General features: G+C 39.5%; 1 protein-coding gene across 2 annotated transcripts in view; it reads left to right on the top strand.

Moving 5' to 3' along the window:
* Positions 1–22,083, top strand: part of LOC102068389 (septin-2) — a 33,772-nt gene continuing 11,689 nt past the window's right edge. For both annotated transcript variants that reach the window (XM_005488906.4, XM_005488907.4), the window contains exons 1-11: positions 1–153; positions 4,920–4,971; positions 6,042–6,141; positions 7,549–7,635; positions 8,229–8,352; positions 12,737–12,871; positions 13,346–13,463; positions 16,760–16,861; positions 17,677–17,822; positions 18,825–18,908; positions 19,829–19,886. In XM_005488906.4, coding sequence (XP_005488963.1) covers positions 4,945–4,971; positions 6,042–6,141; positions 7,549–7,635; positions 8,229–8,352; positions 12,737–12,871; positions 13,346–13,463; positions 16,760–16,861; positions 17,677–17,822; positions 18,825–18,908; positions 19,829–19,886 — 981 coding nt within the window. In that variant the 5' untranslated portion in view covers positions 1–153; positions 4,920–4,944. The remainder of the gene's footprint in view (positions 154–4,919; positions 4,972–6,041; positions 6,142–7,548; positions 7,636–8,228; positions 8,353–12,736; positions 12,872–13,345; positions 13,464–16,759; positions 16,862–17,676; positions 17,823–18,824; positions 18,909–19,828; positions 19,887–22,083) is intronic.

The raw sequence follows: 22,083 nt of genomic DNA, 5'->3' as shown, positions 1-22,083 counted from the left end.
GAGCCGCCTCTCGCTGCTGGCTCCGGCCGGGCGTGCACCATAGAGTGGCGCGGGGTAGGCGGGCGCTCCGCCGCGGTGGCTGCTGGGATGCGGGAGGGCTGCGGGGCGGAGCGGCGGATCGCGGCCTGGCGGCGGGAGCGGCCGCGGCCTCAGGTGAGCGGCGGGAAGGGGCCCCGGCCCCGGCGGCGGCGCCTCCGCCCCCTCAGCGCTGCAGGGGCTCCCCGTGCAGGCACAGTCCTGACCCTGCCTCCCGCCGCCGTTTGCGGGGGTTGTGCAGCCGGTGTGTGGGATGGGAGAGGTGTAGCCGGAGCAGGAGCCCCGGGACGCCGCGGTGGGGCCGGTCCGCGCACACCTTGATTTGTTTTTAAAGCAAGGAGGGATTAATGTGAGGTGCGGACAGGGCCGCGGGGCTGGGGGAGCCGAGATGTGAGGACAGGATGGAGCAGGAAGTGCTGTCTCCACTCAGGCATTCCTCGGATGCTTTTCAACTTGCAGCGCCCACCGAGGGATCGCGGCTGCCCGGGGATGCACAGAGCGACCCGTGCCTGCTTTGGCAACAGACCCAACCCGTGCTGTAATGCTGTTTGTCTTTAATTATTGTTCACCTGCAGGTCAGAGACTTTATGGTATCGTGAGGCTTAAGCATGACTTGGAAATGATTTAAATACAAATTTATCAGTTTGCTGTGCGTTGGCAGTATGTACACAATTATACTTCAGCTCTGTGGGCGTGAGGCAGAGCTGCCTATTTCCTGATGAGTGATCATGGCTAATATGTTTATCTTTTTAATTTAAAAAGGCCCTGTTTCTCACAGTTATAGGTCCGTTTAACAGTGCTTTTTGACACAGCAGCTCGGCAAAAATACTGTCAAACGCTGCTTGCATAGAAACAACATCATCCCTAAAACTGATCATTCACAAGAACGGTATCACTGCCTCCTTTGTGCATTTCAAGCAGCTGTTTTCATTGATAAAACAGTACAAAAGGAAGTTGTTTAGAGTCATGTGTTAGCATTGAAATGGAGCTTTAAATAAAATATTTAAGATTAGAGCTTTAGGTTCGTGTGTTGCTTTTTCTTGACCTTTTAAGAACACTGCTCATGCTTGGTTGAACTCCTGTTTAGTCCTTGCTCCTTTTGCTGTGCATATGTGCTGTTCATGCTGTTGAGTCACAGGCATGTTCCAGATTTTGATGCATTCCCAGCAGTAATCCCTGTACAGTTTCCTTGGTTTAAACACAATACCAGAAGGAAGTCTGCAGAACTTATGAGCTCTGAATATCAGTTCCAAGCCATAGCGTGGTCTGTCTGGAAAAGTCACAGCTGGGTTGTTGCATTTTCTGTAAATTCCATGTCTGGTGGAAGTGATGCAGTCATTTTCCTAAATAAGAGTAAAGCAGAATTGTTAGTGTGTAAAAGAGCATTCCTTCAATTGATAATACCTATTTCTAATGAGGAAAAATGAAACCATCTGAGATTGTTCATCTGGAGGAGGTTTCCCACAGTGGAGGTGAGGACGTGCCAGGAACAAACATGGCACACAGAACAGGCTGTGCTGGATACATTTGTTAGAACTCAGTGATTCACAGAATCATGCCATTTTTGCTATTATTATTGATGTGACTCAGATCTGACCTATCTTCCTTGGGTTTTGTAGTTCTTTTAGTGAGAAACCATAAATACTGCTGTTTTACTGACATATCTTGGTGTTTCTGTCTGCTTTGAATCTAAAAAGTGACTTCAGAGTGCTGATGCTGTTGAGACCATTTCCAGCACTGGGAAACCTGTTTAAGTCTTTACTCCTGTCTGTGGCTATTAAATACTGCCAAAAAAGTATCTGAGTTATATAATCTCTGATGGAAGAAAGAAGCTTCATTTGAGAAATCAGGAGGGCTGTTCTGCTGGTCGAGGTGGCTGTGAGGTCACTCAGAAGTGATTATTTGAAAATGTTGTCTGATATCCTTATATGGCCATGCCTTTGTACATGTTTGTAGTGCTTTCTTTGTGCTGGCTCCTATTGAGAAGCTCCCAGTCTGCCTGTTCCTCACAGTTTACTTCTTGCATCCTGACAGGAACAAAGGAAATGACCCATTTTCCTTCCCCTCTCTTTCTCTCTCCCCGGAATGCTGCTCTTAGCAGGGGACACTGGGATGGCACGTCCAGCTGCAGCTCAACTCGGTGGCACTTTGCTCCTTTGCATTGCCAGCATCAAATTGTTCAGGATAGGAATTTGTTGGAATCCAAAATGAAACTTTGTTGTGTTACCCACTGTTCAAAACCAGATTTGGACATTCCTGTGCTGTAGCACAGTGTCCCTTTTTTACTGCTAGGCCTGCTAAGTAGAGCCCAGCATTATTTACAGATAAAGTTTCACTGCTTTTTGTAAGTTGTTGCAAATGTATCTTATCTATTCCTTTCTCCTTGAACTGTTTTTAATGTGCTGTTTTGCTTATCTCATACTGATTGAAAGAGTACTTTGAAAATCTAAAGAAAGTGGAGCAGATACAGTTCTTGCTCTGGTTTGCCTCAGTTGTGGAGTTTTTTATGCATTTTGTTCTGGACAATTGATAAGAAATTAGATGCTACAGTTTTCAGGTGTGTGAGCTCCCCAGAGTGCTGTCGAGACAGCTTTGACTTGTTTTGGTGTTTGAGTCAGCTGTGTGCAGACAGAGCTGTGGGTTTCTGTGCTCACTGATGCACAGCAGGGACTGGTGCAGTGCCAAGCTCTCACTGGTGAGCAGTGCTGCGAGTGCTGTGCTTGTTTGGTGCTGAAAGAGGATTTAACATGTGGCATTTTGTTCATTCTGAGCTTTTGGTTTGTACTGTATGTGTGGTAGAGCTTTGGGAAGGTAGCACATGGTCACCAGGGAAGTTTGGTGGAATGATTTTCGAGGAAACCTCTTGAGGGCAGTATTAGGAACTGCAAAATGTCAAGGCTGAGCAACTGAGCTCCCAAAGGAACCCTGGCACCTTAGGTGTTGTGGAACGGCCAGCAGGTGTTTCTGTGGGGTTTTTTGTTGTTGTTGAGGTAACTTTTGGCTAGCACATTTCTGTTCTAACAAAAGACATTGGGAAGTTATTACCTGGAAGTGTGAGCTGCAGCCATGATGTGGTCAGAGCAGCTGGGCTGCTGCTTTGCCTACAGCAATTTTCAGTCAGAGTAAGACACAAAGTAATGTGGTTTGCCTTGTAGCAAACAGGTTTTGTAAGCTGTACTTGTGGAACAGATGATTTTATGAAAAAATGTTCTTTATGAGATAACAGACTAACTTTGAGGCTGAGCGTGTCATAATCAGTTGATGGCAATTTTGACTTTTCTGCTTTTTAATCAAGTAACTTGAGTAATGCTGCAGTGGATGGGACTCTACTGTCAGCTTAAATCAGAAGTAGGGAATTTGCCATACATATTGAAACCTGAATCATGCCCCTGTCTCCTTTACCTATGGGCACTGGGCCTGGGTGATTCTCCTCTGGCATTACTGTGAGAAATGGGTCAGGTATATCTGCATTGGCACTCGGTCACTCTGAGCTTTTCTAAACTCTGGAACTATGTTACTGATTTTATTGACAAGGTGACAACAGAGGTTTCCAAACTTAGAAACAAGATGTCAACAGAGTTACTTCTGTCAGTGGGCCCGTGAGTGTCTTTGAGGATCTGTGACAGTGGCTGGCTGGAGGCTGGAATGAGCCTTTGCCTACTGGTCAAAGGAAAAGAAGTTCTGGTTTTCAAAACCATTCTTAAGGGATGCTTTCCAGAATGTTTTCAGGAATACACAATTAGAGGCTGACAGATGATTAGAATGAGAACCTCCCTATTTTCCAGGCAATGAATGCATTGGGCTTTCATTAGTGTAAGCAAATGAGCTGGATATGGGGGAAAAGTTGGAGGAGGTAAAAAAACCAACTTTCCTTGCTTACAGAGTAGGTGGTACCTGCACAGCTGCCAGGATTTGAAATGCCTGCTGCAGGGCAAATGAAGTACCATGGGAGCTGAAGATCTGTTTTCTTTAGAACTCCAAGCAGCAATTATGTTAACTTCAACTTTTCCTTCAGTCCAGAGCTTGGACTGTGCCAGGATTTGACTGTCAAAGTGCCAGTGTCAGAAACTGGACTGTATCCTGCTAAAATGACTCCTGCTACCCAACAGGAAGGTCTGAACACACAGGTGCCTGCATAGGTCACTTCCCTACTTTTCCAGGCCAAGAGCTGCATTGTCAACAAAGCAAGCTGTGAAGTGCTCCTGCCGCTTCTGCGTTTCCTGTCCCTGCTCTGGGGCTGCTCGAAATGAAAGGGCTTTGCTCCTGCCCTGATAACTAATCTATAGCACAGCTAACATCCTTGAGTCAAGAGATAAGGGCTTGCCAAAGTCTAGCTGTTCTGGGTGTCTGAAACTAAGGAACAAATCTCTTTTGATAGTCCTTCACCCTGGCATGAATTTTTGTGTCCAACATGGGTTAGCCAAGTGTAGTGTCCTGTTCAGCAACAGCACTTTGATGTTACTGAAAATAATGTCATGTTCTGACCCTTACCTGGGAATCATGTAGGTGTCCTGTTCTCATGAGAATTTTTGGATGTGGTAATAATTCTCAAATGTAATGTTTGGACAACATTTGCATTACATTCGCCTATCTGTGAACTATCCTTCTACAAAGACAGGATGGGTGAAAGTTTGTTATGATACTAAATTTTAATATTTTGCATTTTAAAGGAATTTTTCTGTTTTGAAATTTTTAATTATTTAAATTAAGTACTCCTGTGACTTATTTCAGAAGGAAGACATTTTGATTATGGTTTGTTTGTTCTGGTAATCCTTGAGTATGTGACATGTTGTTTTACTAGAATAAAATGTGATCAGTTCAAAATTAAAAGTAATGTAATCTTCAAGTCAGCTAACATGCACTATGGCTTTTTTTTCTTCCAGTGAGTGAAACTTGAAGTGAAGAAACATGTCTCAGTCCGGTGAAAAAGTAAAGGTAAAGAGATGGCTGCATAGCCAATATTTTGTCTGGAATCTGTTGAACTTCTGAAAACATTTGTAGTTTTACTGAAGTGCCAAAATTGTGAATAAATTATACCTTATTGCTTCAGATGTGTTCCTTAAAAGGATCTGCTTAGTTAACAGAGATTGTATGAGATCCTAGTGATGGACTTTCTGGTGTTCACCAGACATTCAGTCTCTCCTTACAAAGTTAAAATGGTACCTTCACCTAAGGAAATTTCACGTGACAAACCTTCATTCCTAATGTTTTTACCCACCTGGATGGGGTTTAAAAGGATTGGTAGCAAATAAGTAATTACCTTTTAAGTGATTTCCCTTGTCTCCCTCCACACCACTGGAAGTGTATGGCATTGTAGAAAACCTGTTCTCATCATAAACTCATCTGTGAAGACATTTGGTTCCAGATAGCCCACAGGGCCCCAAATCAGGTGGCTGCAATTCTTATTTAGGCTCCTATGAGGTTTTCAGTCAATGGGTAACAGATGCTTTAACAGACTGCCCTGTTCATAGCCCAAATCTCTTTGATAAGTTTTTCAGGCATGTTTCTTTTTCCTGCTTTTGTGTTAGAAGTCAAAGATTGTGAAGATAGGTGAACAACTTAAGCAGCAAAAGATACATCTCTGTGTGATTGTATCTCAGTAATCCCCCGTTAGTACAATGTTCTTGTTTTTTACCTGTAAACATAAGCATTTTTATAGAAGCTAGTAGCAGCAGACACCAAATTTGAACAGTATTTTTTATTTGGAGCTGTATTTATTTCTTAAGATTAATAATAGTGTATCCTGCAGATTTTTATTTTATCCAAGGAGAGGCTTTGTTTGTGTAGCTCAAGGTATTTATCTGATTTCTATTTATATCAGCCTGCTTGGTAAATGAGCCTTTTTAAGGTCTGATTTGCTATTGCAACAAAAATGGTTTCATTCTCTATTTTTCCTTGTGCTTTATATACCCCTGCACTTTATTGTGTAGAATCAAGTAAACTCTTTTTCAGCTTTTTAGGGGGAAGGGGATCTCATTTGTATTCAACTTTTGTTTTCTTGTCAGTTTTCCGACTCGGCAGGCTATGTGGGATTTGCTAATCTGCCCAACCAGGTTCACAGGAAATCTGTGAAGAAGGGCTTTGAATTCACACTCATGGTGGTTGGTAAGTGAGCTCTTAAAGCATTTTTGACTGTTATACAACCACATTTCTTTCACATAGATGTGTACATCTTCCTGTTTAGCAATTGACTGTTAGCAGTAGAAAAAGCTTTGAACCTCTATACACTTTCTAATTGCATCTGTTACTGTTTTGTCATGTTTAGTAGGAGGGAGCATTTATAGCGATTGAAGATGATGACTTGGAGCCAACAGGACATTTTGGCATTCCTGATTCATTGTCAGATGACAGGGGTGGTTGTTTAATCTTTCTCTTGTTTCCCCACTGAAGGCATGAATGCAAACAATGAGTGTCTTGCTGTTGAAATGGTGATGCTGCTGTTGAGCTTTCTGCTGTTCTGTACTGACTCACTCTGGTGTCAGAGATAAACCTGTAATTTGCCTTTCTGTCAGTGAGCACCTCTGAGTCCCTTTCATGGAGTCCTGTAGGCACAAAGCTCTTGCTAGTGATGTTGAATTATGTTTACATTAAATCAGTTTAATGGTTTGCATGTGCAAAAGGAGTCCACAGTTACCCTTTTGTAGCAGTCAGTGAAAAATGAGAATGTGCTCTGTAGTACCATTTGGGATTACCTGGTGACAGCATTCAGCAGTGTTTGTGAGAGAAACATGTAATTTGTGATAATTGTAGAGTTCTTGTGTCATGTAGTTTGTGATGAGAAATACAAATAATTTTTTTATCTCAAATAATATGGCCAGTTGGTCTAAATGATGGCTCCTTTGATTCCATGAGTTAGGAAACAAGCACTTTTTTGCAACTCAGATTTAGTAGTTAAATTTACACATTTAACTTTGTTACTTAGATGTAGGACAAAATTTGTATCATTTGAAGTTACAGAATTATGAAACTTCTCAGCTGAATTTTGAATAATTTGCTTGATGATTTTCAGTTTCATGGAACCTATATGTGCCTGAGTGTAAGGGTGCAAAACTTGACAATTAGTTTGGAATTGCTTTACACATTTGTCTTCCCAGCAGTGTTCCAGGTTCAATTTGTAGCTTAGGAAAACCTTCAAGCTCTCAGAAATTTTCAGCAGAAGAGTTACAGCTCTGATTTTGTAAGTTTAAAGACAAAAACTGTAATTTCCCTCAAGTAACTGAGCTATCTCTAGATCTGTAGTCCAAGTGCTGCATGACCTTTCAGCTTTATTGTGACATCTGTTACAGTAAACTTACAATTTTCATGTTACATTTATGAAAACACTGGAGGCTTGTTTTTCCGGTGTTTTCAAAGTGCTTAGCTGAACCTTTGATGTTTTTATATCAAAAGCTAGGGTGGATCCTGATGAACAAATTATTTTTCCTCCATAATGTGAGGAGAAAGACAAGGTGCTTTAAAAATCTTGGAGTTAAAAGTGTATATGCTTAATAACCTGAATTATTTTGTTTGTAGGTGAGTCTGGCTTAGGAAAATCCACTTTAATTAACAGTCTGTTCCTGACTGATCTTTATCCAGAACGTTACATTCCTGGGGCTGCAGGTAAATGTGGTTTTGCAGTTCCTCCAGCACACTCCACCCTATAATATTTCTTGTTCTTTCAGTTAATATTGCTTCATTCTTTACCCATTACACCACTTTGTCATGCTGTATTTAAATTTTCTAAATTATGTTTTGTTGAGCTGTTATTTTCTTATTTAGATTTCCTTTCAAAGACAGCTTTTGTTTCTTTATCAGCTGCTATTAAAAAAAAAAACACCTCCCAAACCTTTTAGGTATCAATATATACCTAAATGTGGTTTTGTTCTAATCCCCATTTCTTCTCACTGCTTTTTGCCTGTAGTGACTTAAATCCTGGTTAGAGGTGTAAATAACCTTTTGGCAAAGAATCTCTTGAGCTTCTGAGTATTATTATTTTCTTTTTGCATATTGTCATAAGTAAACCCATGTTTTAGTGCCTTGTTTCTTGTTTACTTACAAAAACATGGTGTTAAATTCTGCTTACAACTTTGTGTATTTTGATAAAATATTTTGTGTCATGCAGGTTACAACACACTTGAGCTTGCAGTTCCTCCTGTGGGGGTGTCTGCAGGAATTGATAGGCAAATAACAATCCAAATGTTCCTTTATTTTAGAGAAAATAGAGAGGACAGTTCAAATCGAAGCTTCCACAGTAGAGATAGAGGAGCGAGGGGTGAAGCTGCGTTTAACTGTAGTTGACACACCAGGATATGGAGATGCCATTAACAGCCAGGACTGGTATGTGTGGAAACCCTGCTTTGTTAATAAAGTGTGTGTCTTACACAAACACTATTCTAGTGTGTCTGGTGCTTTCTACAACTTCCAATTTCAATTTTCTAACCACTTCTGATGTTTTTAAAAGTTTTGTAGGGTGTGTCTATGATTCTGCCTCAAAGTTAACAGCCTCTCCTTCAAAAAGTTTCTCTGAGCACTGCAGTCAGCTTTTTGTCTCTATGGCCATTCCAATCAAACAAAATTCTGGTGGGGGGAAACTTTTTGTCTTTTACTTTCTGTGTCTCTGGCCCATCCAGTTTCCATGTTTTTAAGACAGTTCTTTTTGTTCCCTGTGCTCTATATGTACTACCAGCAACTTGGGTAGAACTGGTGGCTTTTTATGATGAAATTACCACTTGGCTCTCTCTGGCCTAAATATCAATGACAATCTTTAATGAATGAAATAATTGTCAGTAGATACACTGGAAAATATGCATAATTGCTTTAGCATAATGATTATGAAGAAAGAAATCTGTAAAGCATCTAGAGAGGATGGGGCAATTTGTAACGAACTAATTTCATAAATGTAATTTCCAAATAATCACATTCAGACAATTCTCTTTAACTGTGGAAAGCCGATGAATTTTTTCAAATGAAGATTAGATATCCTTACTGGGATGCTTCTAGTTTCAGTGGCTTAAAACTTTGAATTTTCATATGGTTGTCTTTTAACAAGTGCCAACAATATTTATTTTATTTAGTTGTTAATTCTGTTGACACTTTATTTGTGGTGGTGGTAATCCCAAGGCAAACAAGGATCACTGAGCAGAGAAATGCAACATAAAGCTAATACAGGTTGATTTGAGTCCTTTACTTAAAGACCAGGAAATAGATAAATAGCAGATAAATAAACATAAATAATGCTAATAGAATGTTTTGCAATCTTTCAGTGACAGAATGATGTATCTGCACTCTTCTTATTATCAGATGGTTTTTCTCTTCTTTCTATGGTGTAGATGTAGGAACACAGAAAAACTGAAGGCAGTGAAGTTCTGTAACACACTAAATGAAAGTCTGAAAGTGAAGCTCTAGTGAGATTTTTGTTTTCCTCCCACTTTTCCTACTCTAGTAAGTTGAAAAAAAATGGAACTTTTGGTATAACACAAAGGCATCTTTCTGGGCTGCATCATGCTCTTGCTTATTCCGTGCACTGTTGACTAGAGCTTCCTTCCGCTGGAGCTGAGGCTCTGCAGCCTGTGCATTGTGTTAGAGAGAGCTCTTCCTGTTGATTGTGTTCTAATGCCCTTTGTTTATTCTGCTCAGATGTTTCTTAGAGACCTACGTGTTCAGATTTTCCCCTTTCTCTTTGGAGGTTTTCTGAGTAGAATCATTCTGTGGTGATTCAGAGCTGAGTAGAACAGGTTATACGTAATTTTATGTGACAAAGCTGAAACATCAAACACACAACAGGAACAAATAGTACTTACATCTTACAAAATAAAAAGATGCAGTTAATGGTATCTCTTTAGTCCACTTATGTCACATGAAAAGCCTTTCAGCCACGGCAAGTGTCATTTTGACAAAGTCTCTTAATCTTTACAGGATGTCTTGGGGACTTGGATGGGCAGACTCTTTGTTTTGAGTTGTAGTAAAGACTAACCCAGAGCAACACCTTCCTTCCTTGCTAGTTCAGAGGAAGGAGCAAGTTCATGTTCTTGAACTTATGTTTGTGTTCAGGAGCATTTACTGCAGTCATGGTTCACCAGTAGATAGTGCTGATCATGATCCAAGATTTATAAAGCCCTTTTTTTGGGAAGGCTGTAATTTGTGCAGACTACTTGTTTTTTGAGGTGACAAATTTTACCAAGGCTGTTTTTGAACACAGATAAAGTGGCATGGTGTCTCAAGGAGGTAGCAATTGCTGGGAGAGTTTCAAATATCTTTCTCCTGAGTAGGTTCCCTAATGGCTTTTAGTCTCTGTGCATTGATGAAAGGGCTAAATTTTAGAGTTTGACTTTCAGGGATGGCAGCTGAGGTAAATTTTTATGTATTTTATGTCAAAGAAGAAGTACTGATTAGGATTCTGTGCTAGTAGGAGTGTGTCCAGGAGGTCTGTTGGATAGGATTGGAAAAACAACTGTTGGATTGGGAAATGCTTAGTTATAGATTTAGTACAACACACTTTCTGAAGTAGTGTAATTCTTGTTTTCTGGATGCTACTGTACTTAAAACAGTATGAAAGGTAAGTTGGAGGTGAAGCACAGTTAACCATGATGATTTTTTAAAGATTCTGTGTGAAGCTTTAGTGCAGGCTGGAGTTCTGTATTCTAGAATCAGACCCACAGCTAGGATTGCTCATGGCATCACTTTAGAGGTGTGTTTGGAGAACAGCAAGATTCTCTGTGGTGGGAGGTTTGACACATTCAGAGTCTTTCCATGCATAAGTACATTGGGATCATGAGAGAAGCATGTCCTTAAAATAACATCTTCCATCAGAACAGAGGGGATCTAATCAAGGGAGGAAAAAAATTGCTTGAGGCTCAGATTTACTTTGAAATCTGGCCTCAAAAAAGTGGTTGACAAAAACAGACTATGAGTGAACTTGTTAGATATTGCTGATCACACTCTATTTCATCTTGCTTGCAGTGTCACGGGTCATTCTTTGATAGCTGCTCTCAGCTCTTTGGCTGCTCCTAATTTTTTTTTTATTTCTTATTTTTCTTTTTTTTTTTAAATGACTAAGGCTATATTTTATAGGTTTTGGCAGCTTGATAATATTGTTCATTTTCCCCAGTGGGTTTAAATGCAGCATTTGTGCTGTTTGCTGTTAGAATACAGGATGTGCTGTCTCCCATGTAATGACACAGTGTGGTGTGAGCCAGGTGTTTCCCGGAAGTCAGGAGCTGCAGGACACTGACACCGTATTTACAGGGAAAATCAGACCTAGAAAACTGCACGTCAACTAATGGCATTGCCAGGGAAATGTGTGACAGTTCTCTCCCATTGTTAGTGTTTGGTTTCTGTCCTAGTATTTGTATGTCTTCAGTCTCGTTACCTTTTACCAGCTAAGAGAGGTATTGAAGATTAACAGGAACAAAAGCCATGTTGATGTGGTTCTGCACATTTAGGTTTTAAGATACTGTTTCTTAATGAGTAGCACGAAGGTCAAAACCCAATGAATTCCATCTTTTGCTTTCTTGTCTTCTGTAATATGACTTAGAATAGCTAAATCTTGCAATGATGTAAATGTGTGTGTTTATATTCTACTGTGGATTTATTCCTTCTCCATTCAAAAGCTTAGTTAGCTTTGGAGAATCAAATTCCCTCCAGGATCTCTTCCATCATTCTTGTTACTTTCTTTTATTATCTCCTTTGCAGCCATGCAGCCCTGGGTAAAACGTTGCTGCCTATTGCAGTGTTTGCCAGCATTCTGTGTTCATTTTCCAAATTATTAATTTTCTTTTATCTGTTCTGTTTCCTCCTTAAATGTATCTCATCAAGTTTGTGTTTTCTCAGCAACAGAAATATGGGTGTTCCTATTTCTCAAGCTTTCTGTTGAGTTTGTTCTCAAGTAGTTTAAGACATGTTCATGATACACAATCATCTGCCTCACCTTATCTACGTCAGCTGTTTCCTTCCCTTCCCCTGCAGTACCTAATGTAAAGTGTCCTTTTATATAAATGGTGTTTGCAGGTGTCTGCATGCTCTGGAATAGCTTAAAATGATCTTCTTAGTTATGTGTTGCTTTCTTTTCTCTCTGGTCACTGCTCTCTGGGTCTGATTAATCTGTGTTCAGATTTTGTGCTCATTTACTTCTTTGTAGGGAATATTTTAAATTGCCTTGAACTTATTAGGTTTTTCCTTTGCCAACAGAAAAGAATTCTGTAAGGTAACAAAAATAGCTTAATAAATCATGTGATGCTTGAGTGCATGACTTGCAAATGTATTTGTACTTAATTCTAACAGAATACCAGAATTTTCAGAGGTAACTATAGAAGCCTGGCTCTAGGGTCAGGGTTGTAAATCAGGAGGATATCCGGGATATGTCATTCGTCAACCAGTTTAAAAACAAATCTTCAGCCCCTACCCCCAGAAAAAAAAGCAAAAAAATCCTCAGTCTTCTGTTCCTGTGTTGTCTCAGCACCAAGTGCTTTTTTCTGAGCTTGCACTTGAACTTTTTATCCAGTGAACAGAGTAACACTTGAAATTGGCTCTAGGCATAAGTTGACACTTGGTGGTTGTTAAGAAAACACCCTTTTGCATTATCAAAATATTTTTCCTCAGTAAAAAATATTTTTACTGGATAAAATGCTAGGAAGTTAAATTTTCTGTAACAGTAGTGTTCTGATTCCTTATTATTTAAAGCTGATGTAAGATGCCTGTCTTTCTCCCCCCTCCCATACCACAGCTTCAAAACAATTATCCACTACATTGACAACCAGTTTGAGCGGTACCTCCATGACGAGAGTGGGCTGAACAGGCGCCACATCATCGACAACAGAGTGCACTGCTGCTTCTACTTCATCTCTCCTTTCGGGCACGGGTAAGGAAAACCTTGAGCTTTTCTGCTTTAGGGTGTTGTGCCTCCATAACAGATCATAGGTCTGTTCATTACTCAAACTGGTAACTTAGCAGTAATGTTAACTGAGTCCCCAACCTCTCAGTTAGTGCAATTAAAACAGTCCATGGAGATTAGTGCTCTCCTTTACTTTGTCCCCTTTTGCATTTGATATTGTTTCAAGGCAGTCAGTACTGCCTTTCTTTGTTTATCACTCAGAAACATAAATGCTTTTAACATCCACTTCATTATATAGAGACAGTTGTAATTAAAACTTAAACTTTGCACAATCAAGTTGATAAGCAAAGGCATTAAGTTTAATGGCTTAATTTATTCTGAAAATACTGTTTATGTTGACACTTGAAATAAATAATTTTTAATACATTTGGTCTGTTATAAAGCAAACAACACAAGACTCCATGACTATTTTAAATCTTTTTTTTCCCTGCTTGTTGGCAGACTGAAGCCATTAGATGTGGAGTTCATGAAGGCTCTTCATGGAAAGGTCAACATTGTCCCTGTGATTGCCAAGGCTGACACCCTGACACTGAAGGAGAGGGAGAGGCTGAAGAGAAGAGTAGGTCTAACACTTGATCATGAGAACAGAGCAATCCATACAATTTAAAGACAAATATAAAGTAATTTCTAATTGAAGAGGGGTAAATGATATTGGCCGAGGACCTGATCTTGGGGAAGTGTGAGGTGGGAAGGCTTCACTGAAGGCTGATGTGCTTTGCCAGTTACACTTGCTAAGAATGTGGCTGTTCTTGGCTTCATGTATCTTAGCAAAGCTGTGCACCCAGTAGCAGCACTGTTTGTAACAGGGGTTCAGACAATCCTGAAAGAAGCAGAGATGTCTGAGAGCTGTGGCCAGAGTGCCCCTTAGTTCTTGAGAAGGTTAAAAGTGAGGACAGTGTGACTGTATGAACCTTGTCTGCAATGCAGGCAAAGATCCACTGAAAAGAGGAGATACTTGTACAGAAATGAGCAGCTTCATGGTGAACCAGGTGAAAGGAGGAAGGAAATTTTAGAAAGTCTGTTCATTGGGACAAGAACCACCTTTGGATCTTGCTGGGAGAAATTCTGTCCCAGCTCTTGAACTTTAATTTTGTTCCTCCACAAATACTATATGGTAATGACAGGTGCACTGCTTTCAAATTGAAGGAACTCATAGGGAAATCATAAAGCAAAAATGTGGCTGATTGTGCAGGTTTTATTGCTTTTCCTTTTCTGTTACTGTACTGACTTTGTGAAAGATTTTTATCTACACTGTTTGTGGAGCTGCCACTTTTTATAAAGCTCCCATAATTCACCCTTTCAGCAGTGTACTTCAGGCTCAGTATTCACAGTTGCTTACTTTTTGGTTCAGCATTTGGGAGCAAAATGATGTTGAAAGATTTGAAGGAGGCATTTAAGTGGAACATTAATTATTTAAAAATGCAATTCACTGGGAATTTAACTAACTTTTAACTAACTGATCTTTAAAACAGTCTGGACTTAGACATATGGACACCACATTTATGCACTGCTAAGTACAACAAGAAGAAGGGCATCTGTAGTCTAAGGGAGTGGTTAGGGAGCAGGTAAACAAGTTTCATTATTTTTATACTGCTGGCAAAGGTCACTCTGCAAACTGAGTTTATATTAAGTCAAATGTATAATGTGCTTCCAAAGCTTTGAAAATCAAAGCTACTGTATATTGTTCTAACTCAAAGCATCTTGGCCAACAGAGTCTCTAATCAAGAGTAGGAATCAAAGTCCTGCTTTGCTGACGCAGCTTGAAGTCTTACTTTTTTTAGATGTTTCTGCCATTTGGCCATCAATCTGAAGTAAAATGTTTTTGTTTTGCCGCTATGGATTAAGCAGCAAGATTAGCTTGTGGTGCTTGCAAAGGAAACCCAGCTTGGAGTAATTCCTGTTTGGGCTTTCTGGAATTCAAAGTTATTTTTTCAAACTTTTGAGTGGGAAGAAATGCACGGCAGTTTCACAAGCTGTGCCATGCAAGGGTGCTAAGGAAACATGCTCAAAAGAATGACTTCATGAGAGGGGAACTAATATTTTGACTTTTTTTTTAATTTCCCATGGGAAGGCTAATCTTTAGGAACACAGAATCCTCTGAGGCCAATAAAATTGAGATTTGAAGAAGCAAAATGCTGTTTCATTGTTAGGAGCATAAAATACAGTTTGTTTTTATTGCAATTCTTTTTCCTTTCAGGAAAGCACTAGGTTTAACAGCTGTAATATATTATTCTAGCACCCCTTGCTGTTGGCTTTCCCGTTATTGTTCCACTTGCATTTTATCTCAAAGATCTCAGCCAGGTTAAATGTGCTTTCTTGTTTTATGCAACTACTTAAAGGCATCGAACTGCCGTGCTGCCCCACCCATCCCAGCTGTGCATCTTTTATTGGCATTTGGTGACAGTTCAGCTCTCTTTCATTTTGCAAAATAGTAACAAAATCCATGGATTTAAATGTCATTTTGTGAATGTCTTATTTACTTTTTGGCAACACTTTCTCCCAAATTTCTTTTCTCTCTATAAAATGTTGCTCTCTGTGTAGGTGGGGGCTCGTGGCACTCAGTGCGTGTGTGAGTGTGGGGGATGTTTATGTACCTGGCAGGAAAACAATGTCAGGGAACAGCTGTGGCTCATGCATGGACTTTCCTCTGCCAATGGTCTGGAGAATTGTTTTCTTTTAAACACCTGTTAAATAACCAAGTTCTGGTTGGACAATTTTCATTTATTCTGTAGCTGTCAGTTGCCATCATGACGGAAGATGGAGGAACCCAGCAATACTCAGAGAAGGCTCATTAAGACCTCTCTATTTAAAGTCTACTTGTTTTCATGCTGCCAAGTTAATTTCCAGTTGTATACACACTAATGGCATCACAAGTCCTTACAGAGGTTCTTCTGAATATTTTTACCATTACTTCAAAACTCTCCCTGAATTTGCCCACACTTTGTCTGTGCTGAGAGTGCACTGAGCAGGGCAGCTGCTTGGTCCAGGTGCTCTTGGTGGGGTTACAGTCACTGCTCTAGGAAGTTTGCACAGTTCCCCTATTCTGCTGAAGCATCCAGGATCACTTTGGAGAGTGTCATTGTGGAATCTCAGCATTCTTCATTCTCTCCTTATACCACCACACTTCCTTTACTGAGAGTAACTTGTCAGTGCATTTGCTGCAGTGACAAGAGCTGATTTAAGTGTACTCAGAAGTGTGGCAGCAGAAACATTCTCTTTGGTTTTGAAACAGGAATTGACTTGTGCCACCTTTTGAAACTGCCAAAGGCCTGGAGTTAATGCTGGCTGCTCACCCCTGCAGTGATTTCATTAGGAAAAGAATGTGCCCAGGAATACAGATACTGTATTTTTTATGTTACCCTCAGACATTAGTGACAAAGAAAACCATTTAAGAACAGGATCTTTTTCTTAGTGGCTTTTCAATTACTTTCTCCAGTGAAAGTGGATAATAAGCTTTTATCTTTTTTGATTCAAGAGGCACTAGGCACTGTCTTCTACATTTTTGAATGTATGAAATGCACAAAAATATACTTGGACACAGGGTGAATGATTTTGATTCTGTCACTAATGAATTCCTTCTTGTTACTTCTCTTTTTTCATATTAACCTCACTTTGCTTCTGTATTTGCCTTGTAAAACTTCTGGCATTTTTAAATTATTTACTTGCTGTGTTTTCCAAAAATACATTTGTCTTTTGTGCCTTTTAAAAAATCTTCAAGTCTGTGCTATTTTGCAATTTGGACACTGAGTCAGGTGAATATTTGTGACAGACTAGTTAATCAATTTCATATATTTTAAACTGAATACCTCTTCGATGAAGTAAGAGTATTATTCTTTCTTTTTTGCAAACTTTCAGGTTCTGGATGAGATTTCTGAACATGGCATTAGGATTTATCAGCTCCCTGATGCAGATTCTGATGAAGATGAGGAGTTTAAAGAACAAACTAGAGTTTTAAAGGCAAGTTTCACTCCTAGTTTATAATTTTGCTGCTGTAGTTCTTCAATCTACAACATGCCTAACGATACTTTATTCCTTTCACAATGTGTTGAAAATTTCAGTTTCCTTTGTGTGTTGACCCTGAGTTATAATCCCTTTTATTCCAGTCTCTGCTTCATCAGAATTCCAAGTGTAGTGTGTCATGACTTTCTCTTCTTTCCTCTTTTAACTGTAAACCACTGTTCACCTTGAACTAGTATTTGCAGTCTGTTTTCTGACTCAAACATTTTAACATGTGAGCAAGGAGAGAGATTGTGGGTGTTATAGTTGCTGTACTAATTAACAACTTGCCTTGTGTTAAAGCAGATAATCAAGGTTTTACTGAAGTAATTTCCTCTTTGTGCTTGCAAAGGTGTTTGAAGAATGTGTCTGAAATTCTCTTTCTAGCTACTTCACTCTGCATCTGAAGTATGTTTCTGTTGGCTGTTCTCCATGCATGATGTTATGTCAGATGACACATTATGCCCAAACTGTACTTGAACAACAGTTGAGTGTTCCTAAAGTGAGGCGTCATTTCCTTCTGGGCCTCTGTTAAAACAAATCAGTCCTAACACAGTTACAGGTGCTCCTGAGGAGAGGTTCCATTGCCTAAAATGGGATTTGTTGGTTTTTTAAAGTGAGAGGGTTTTAGTAGAGAGTGTTTGTCAACATTTCTTTTCCCCCTCTCTTGCCTGTTACTTGAATCGTTGTGCTTTCTTTAAAGAAAGACAAAGCAAAATACAACAACTAACCAGCCAAAAATCAAAACAGTAACTTGTTTTTTCTGTCTTGACTAGGCTAGCATTCCCTTTGCTGTTATTGGATCCAATCAACTTATTGAGGTGAAGGGGAAAAAAATCCGAGGCCGCCTGTACCCCTGGGGAGTTGTTGAGGTTGAAAATCCAGAGCACAATGATTTCCTCAAGCTGCGCACAATGCTGGTGTGAGTAATGGTGACGTGATCCCATCTCCTGTGCTGACCTCACTGCACAATGGCTACAAACCTATGGCAATGTTCACTCCTTGATTTAAAACCAGCCCTGATGCCAGCATAGAGTTACATTTTAGTCCCCTGCAGCTTGTTTTTCTGCTGTACCCTCTGATCTCTCAATTCAGAAAGTATTTTCTATATTTTATGTTTCCAGATATATGTGATGATTTTATGCCTTATGTAAACTTATCTGATGGCTGAACATACCAACTGAAGTTTTGTTATAGTGCAGTTGGTGGGGCAGAGAGGCTTTTAAAATACTCTTCAAAGTGAAGAATATTCCAAAAGCAAAGTGCAATTTTCTTGGCAGTAGGGTAAATCCTTTGTTAAGCATGACACCCCACCCCGTTATGATTTTAGCCGATACGGATATTCTGCCTGCGTAAATGGTTTGAAGTGATTTTTTTAAAAAACGATGTTTTGCTATTGTTGGAAATGAATTCCGTTGTGTCATTCCAAATTGGGTCTGCACTGGGCAGGGATTGCCCTCTGCTGGGCACTGGGAGCAAGTGGGTTTTCTTTTTTTTTTCTTGGCAATTTGAAATTGTTAAGCAATCTCAGCAGCTGTACGAGCCAAGCAGCTCCACCTAGTTCCCAGTTACAAATGATATTTGACAGCACTTAGGAGTAATAAAATACTTTTGGAATTAAAGTATCTTTCTGAATTACTGTCTTTGCAAGTTCTTAACACTGCAAAAACTGGTATAAACAACTCATCTGAAATAATTAATGACCAAGAGGAGGACAGCATCTTTTGGGTCTTTGAATGATATTGGTGGGGCACTTAGGAATGAGTTAAAGATCAATGAACTTGGAAGCAGAGTTCTGGCTGGCTTGGTCTGTAAGGCTTTAATTTTCTGGTAAATACATTAGTTGGATAAAACAGAAGCAGAAGATAAAAGAGTGTTTTTTCTTTGCTTTGCTGAGTGTTCAACAGCCCTTTGCATGTTCTAGGACTCACATGCAGGACCTGCAGGAGGTGACCCAAGACTTGCACTACGAGAATTTCCGTTCCGAGAGGCTAAAACGCACTGGCAAGTAAGTGTGGGCTGCCCTGGCTCTGCTGCTCTCACTGCCCACTGACAGGGAATCTGCTCTTCCTCCTGACCAATCCCACCTGTAAACAATTATTACTGATGAGATTTCAATCTGTGGAATTCTGAAATTTGTATGAAATGCTCTTCTTGAAGAGGAGTAATATATAGCGAAGTGCTGTGCTTATAAGCAGCTTAAATCCCTTTTGCTCTATGCTTTTAATTGGAATGTGCAGGAAGAAGGTGCCTGCAAGCAAGATAGGTTTTATGTAAGGATGTCTGCTTGAAGAAAATGAATGCTAGTGGGCAAATTTAAATAGGCCCCAGTGTGTCTGCTTAGGGATGTATTGCTTCTCTTGCTCCTTCATGTGTAGCTAAAGAGAGAAGTTTAGACCAAACAATGCTTTCTGATAATTTGTGTGTTTTATGGAGTTTCTTATATCTTTTTTAATTCTTGGCAAGGCTGTCCTTGGCAAGTTAATGCAAAAAATCCACAACTGCCTTTGCTGCATCTTTTTGGATAGAAACTTACTTTTGTCCGCATTTCACTTGTTCTTCAAGTATTCAGCAAAGCATTTTGATGTTAAAGAAGAAATGAAATAGCCTACACAGCTTTTTAGTATTTGATTTTTGTACCATAGATGGATAGTGAAGGAAATCTCTTCATTAAGGTAAATTGCAAAAAAAAAAAAATCCATATAGCAGTAAAGAAAATTTAAGAAATGGGGAGTGAATAGCAGGAGAGGTAAAGATGACCTTTTACAAAAGGGCAGCATGAGTTTTAAAATGTCCTAATTTGCCCTTCTTCTACATGGAAGAATGTAGACTTTGATGTTATATTAATTGAAATATGAGTCTTGAATCTGCTCTCGGAGATTTTTACTTCTGTATTTTGTGCTGTCAATGCATTCTCTTCTTCAATAGGCCTGTCGAAGAGGAAGTGGTGGACAAGGATAGAATCCTCCAGCAGAAAGAGGCTGAGGTAAGAGGAGCTTTCTAAAACTGGTTCTTTAAAAAGCCATGCTAGGTTCCAATTTCTGCTTCAGCTGCTGCCTGTGGCAAGTAGGACTGGAGTTGTGCAAAATGAGAGGCAGAACCTGACCATGCAAGTGGCCCTTGCAGTGTTTTGTTTATAGTCACTTGCACTGTGGATGGGAGGGAGTGTGTGCACTCCTGGTTGTAAACAGAATGTTTATCATTTCCTGTTTGGCTGCTAATTTTCCATAAGGATATTTGCTATTTTAGGTATTGAAATCAATTTATATTTGTCAGCTACACATGCTGGGTGCTGTGGTGGGATAGACTGGCAGTCTCATGTCATTTCAGATGTGCAGGTGCTTACTGCAAGCACATTCCAGTCAATTTGTTCTTATGTCTTGTGGCTATGGAGTAGAAGTAGGCTCTTGAGATTAAAAAATCCCATAATATAATTAATACATGTGTTTTTTCATCTTAACCTTGACTTACATCATAGTATTTTTGTTGTGCCTGTCAGTTTATGAAATCAGTGTTTTCAAACTCTGATTTCTCACTCTCTTTCCAAGTTATTGCTAGGCCTTTTAGCTTAGTATTTTAATGCTGAATTTGTAGACTCAGAAATGTTTAGGCTGGTGTTTAAATTCTAGCAGTATGCTGCCAATGCTTATACTGCTTGCAGTGTGAAAACTTAGTGCCAATTGCAAGATAGTGGGTTTTTTCTCTTTATCCTTCTTTTATCCAATTCAGCTTGGATTCACATTCATAACTGCAGGAACGATCATTGCACATGTGCAGTGATTTGGAATAAAAAATAAAAAACTACAAACAGTTTTTTGTGTTTCTGAGGTGGAAAATTGATTCCCATACATGGAAATTTTTGAAATTTAATTTGGTCTATGCATTTCCTTTTTCCCTTATAGCATCCATATTTAAAAATAGCTGACCCTGGTTAGCTATTGGCTAACCCTGGCATGCTGCTATAAATAGGAAAAAATTTTCCTATAAGGAAATACAGAAGCAGCTGATTATCACCATAATTAGTAGTTAATAATATGAATTACTGGAAACTGAGGGAGCTGCATATTTATCACTATATAACTGCATTTCAGCTGCACAAGCACACTTGATGACTGTGCACATACAAGAGTGGAACTTGTGCAAGTGTTCTGTACACAAATTAACTGCCTCCATTTCCTGGGGCATGTGCAAAGCAGCAGGAGCCCATCAGCTGATAGCCAGCAGCACTGAATGCTTCAGAAAGTCAAGAGCATTTTTTGAAAAGATTGTTTGTTTTTCTATTTTCCCTTCATGATTCCATGCAGACAAGTAGACATAAAGAATTTAAGTCATAACTGTTTCTCCTGTTATTTGAACTGTGTAAATTGCCCATGCCTAATAGTTAGGTAGAATTTTGGGTATCCTTGTAGAACTGTTTGTTTTAAGACCTGTGTCTGAAGAAAGTCTCCTATAAATATTTTCCCTGGAAACTGTTGATATGACAGGCACTATATATATATTATATACGGTTTTTTTTCTATTTATGCATTGACACAGAGTGGTCAAAATAGACCAGTATATAAATATGTAATGTGTCTTTTATATAACTTGGCTTAAAGGGATGAAATCTTGAAATTCTCAGGGGGCAGTTTTTGTAAGTTTCCTCTGGGGCTAATCATCTCTGAATAATTGCTGCTGAAGTTGCAGGGGATTAGGTTAGAACTTGAAAAAACAAATACATTTTTAACTTCTGCATTCTATTGTTCCAAAGAGATCAAGAGGCTTTGCTGAATCTTCTGTAGATAAGCTGGTATGAAGTCCCTTCATCTCTAAATCATCCCTAAGGTTCAGACTGGGAAAAATCTGTGGAGGAAAGAGGCACAGAGGAAATGGGTTTGCATTCCATGGCCTTCACAGAGAAAACAAATATCCATTTCCCCTCCTGTTCTGCATTCCCATCAGTAACGGTGCTTGATGTTCTATTTACAGTTTGGTGAGGTTTATATAACCTTGGAAGGAATGAATGCTTGAACTAGTGCCAGGATCATCTTTATCAAGGCATCACTTTTGCTAAATGGTCTTTTATTATGCCAAAGGATGTGGTCCCCAGTTCAGCCAATTTCTGATTGCTAATCTGTCATTTTGGATTTATTGCTTAGTCTGGTTTTGCTTTTGCTCATTTGGGGATGACCTGTTTTTTTGGA

Source organism: Zonotrichia albicollis, chromosome 18 (assembly GCF_047830755.1).
Source record: "Zonotrichia albicollis isolate bZonAlb1 chromosome 18, bZonAlb1.hap1, whole genome shotgun sequence".
NCBI lineage: Eukaryota > Metazoa > Chordata > Aves > Passeriformes > Passerellidae > Zonotrichia > Zonotrichia albicollis.
This window is presented reverse-complemented; position numbering and strand designations above follow the sequence as displayed.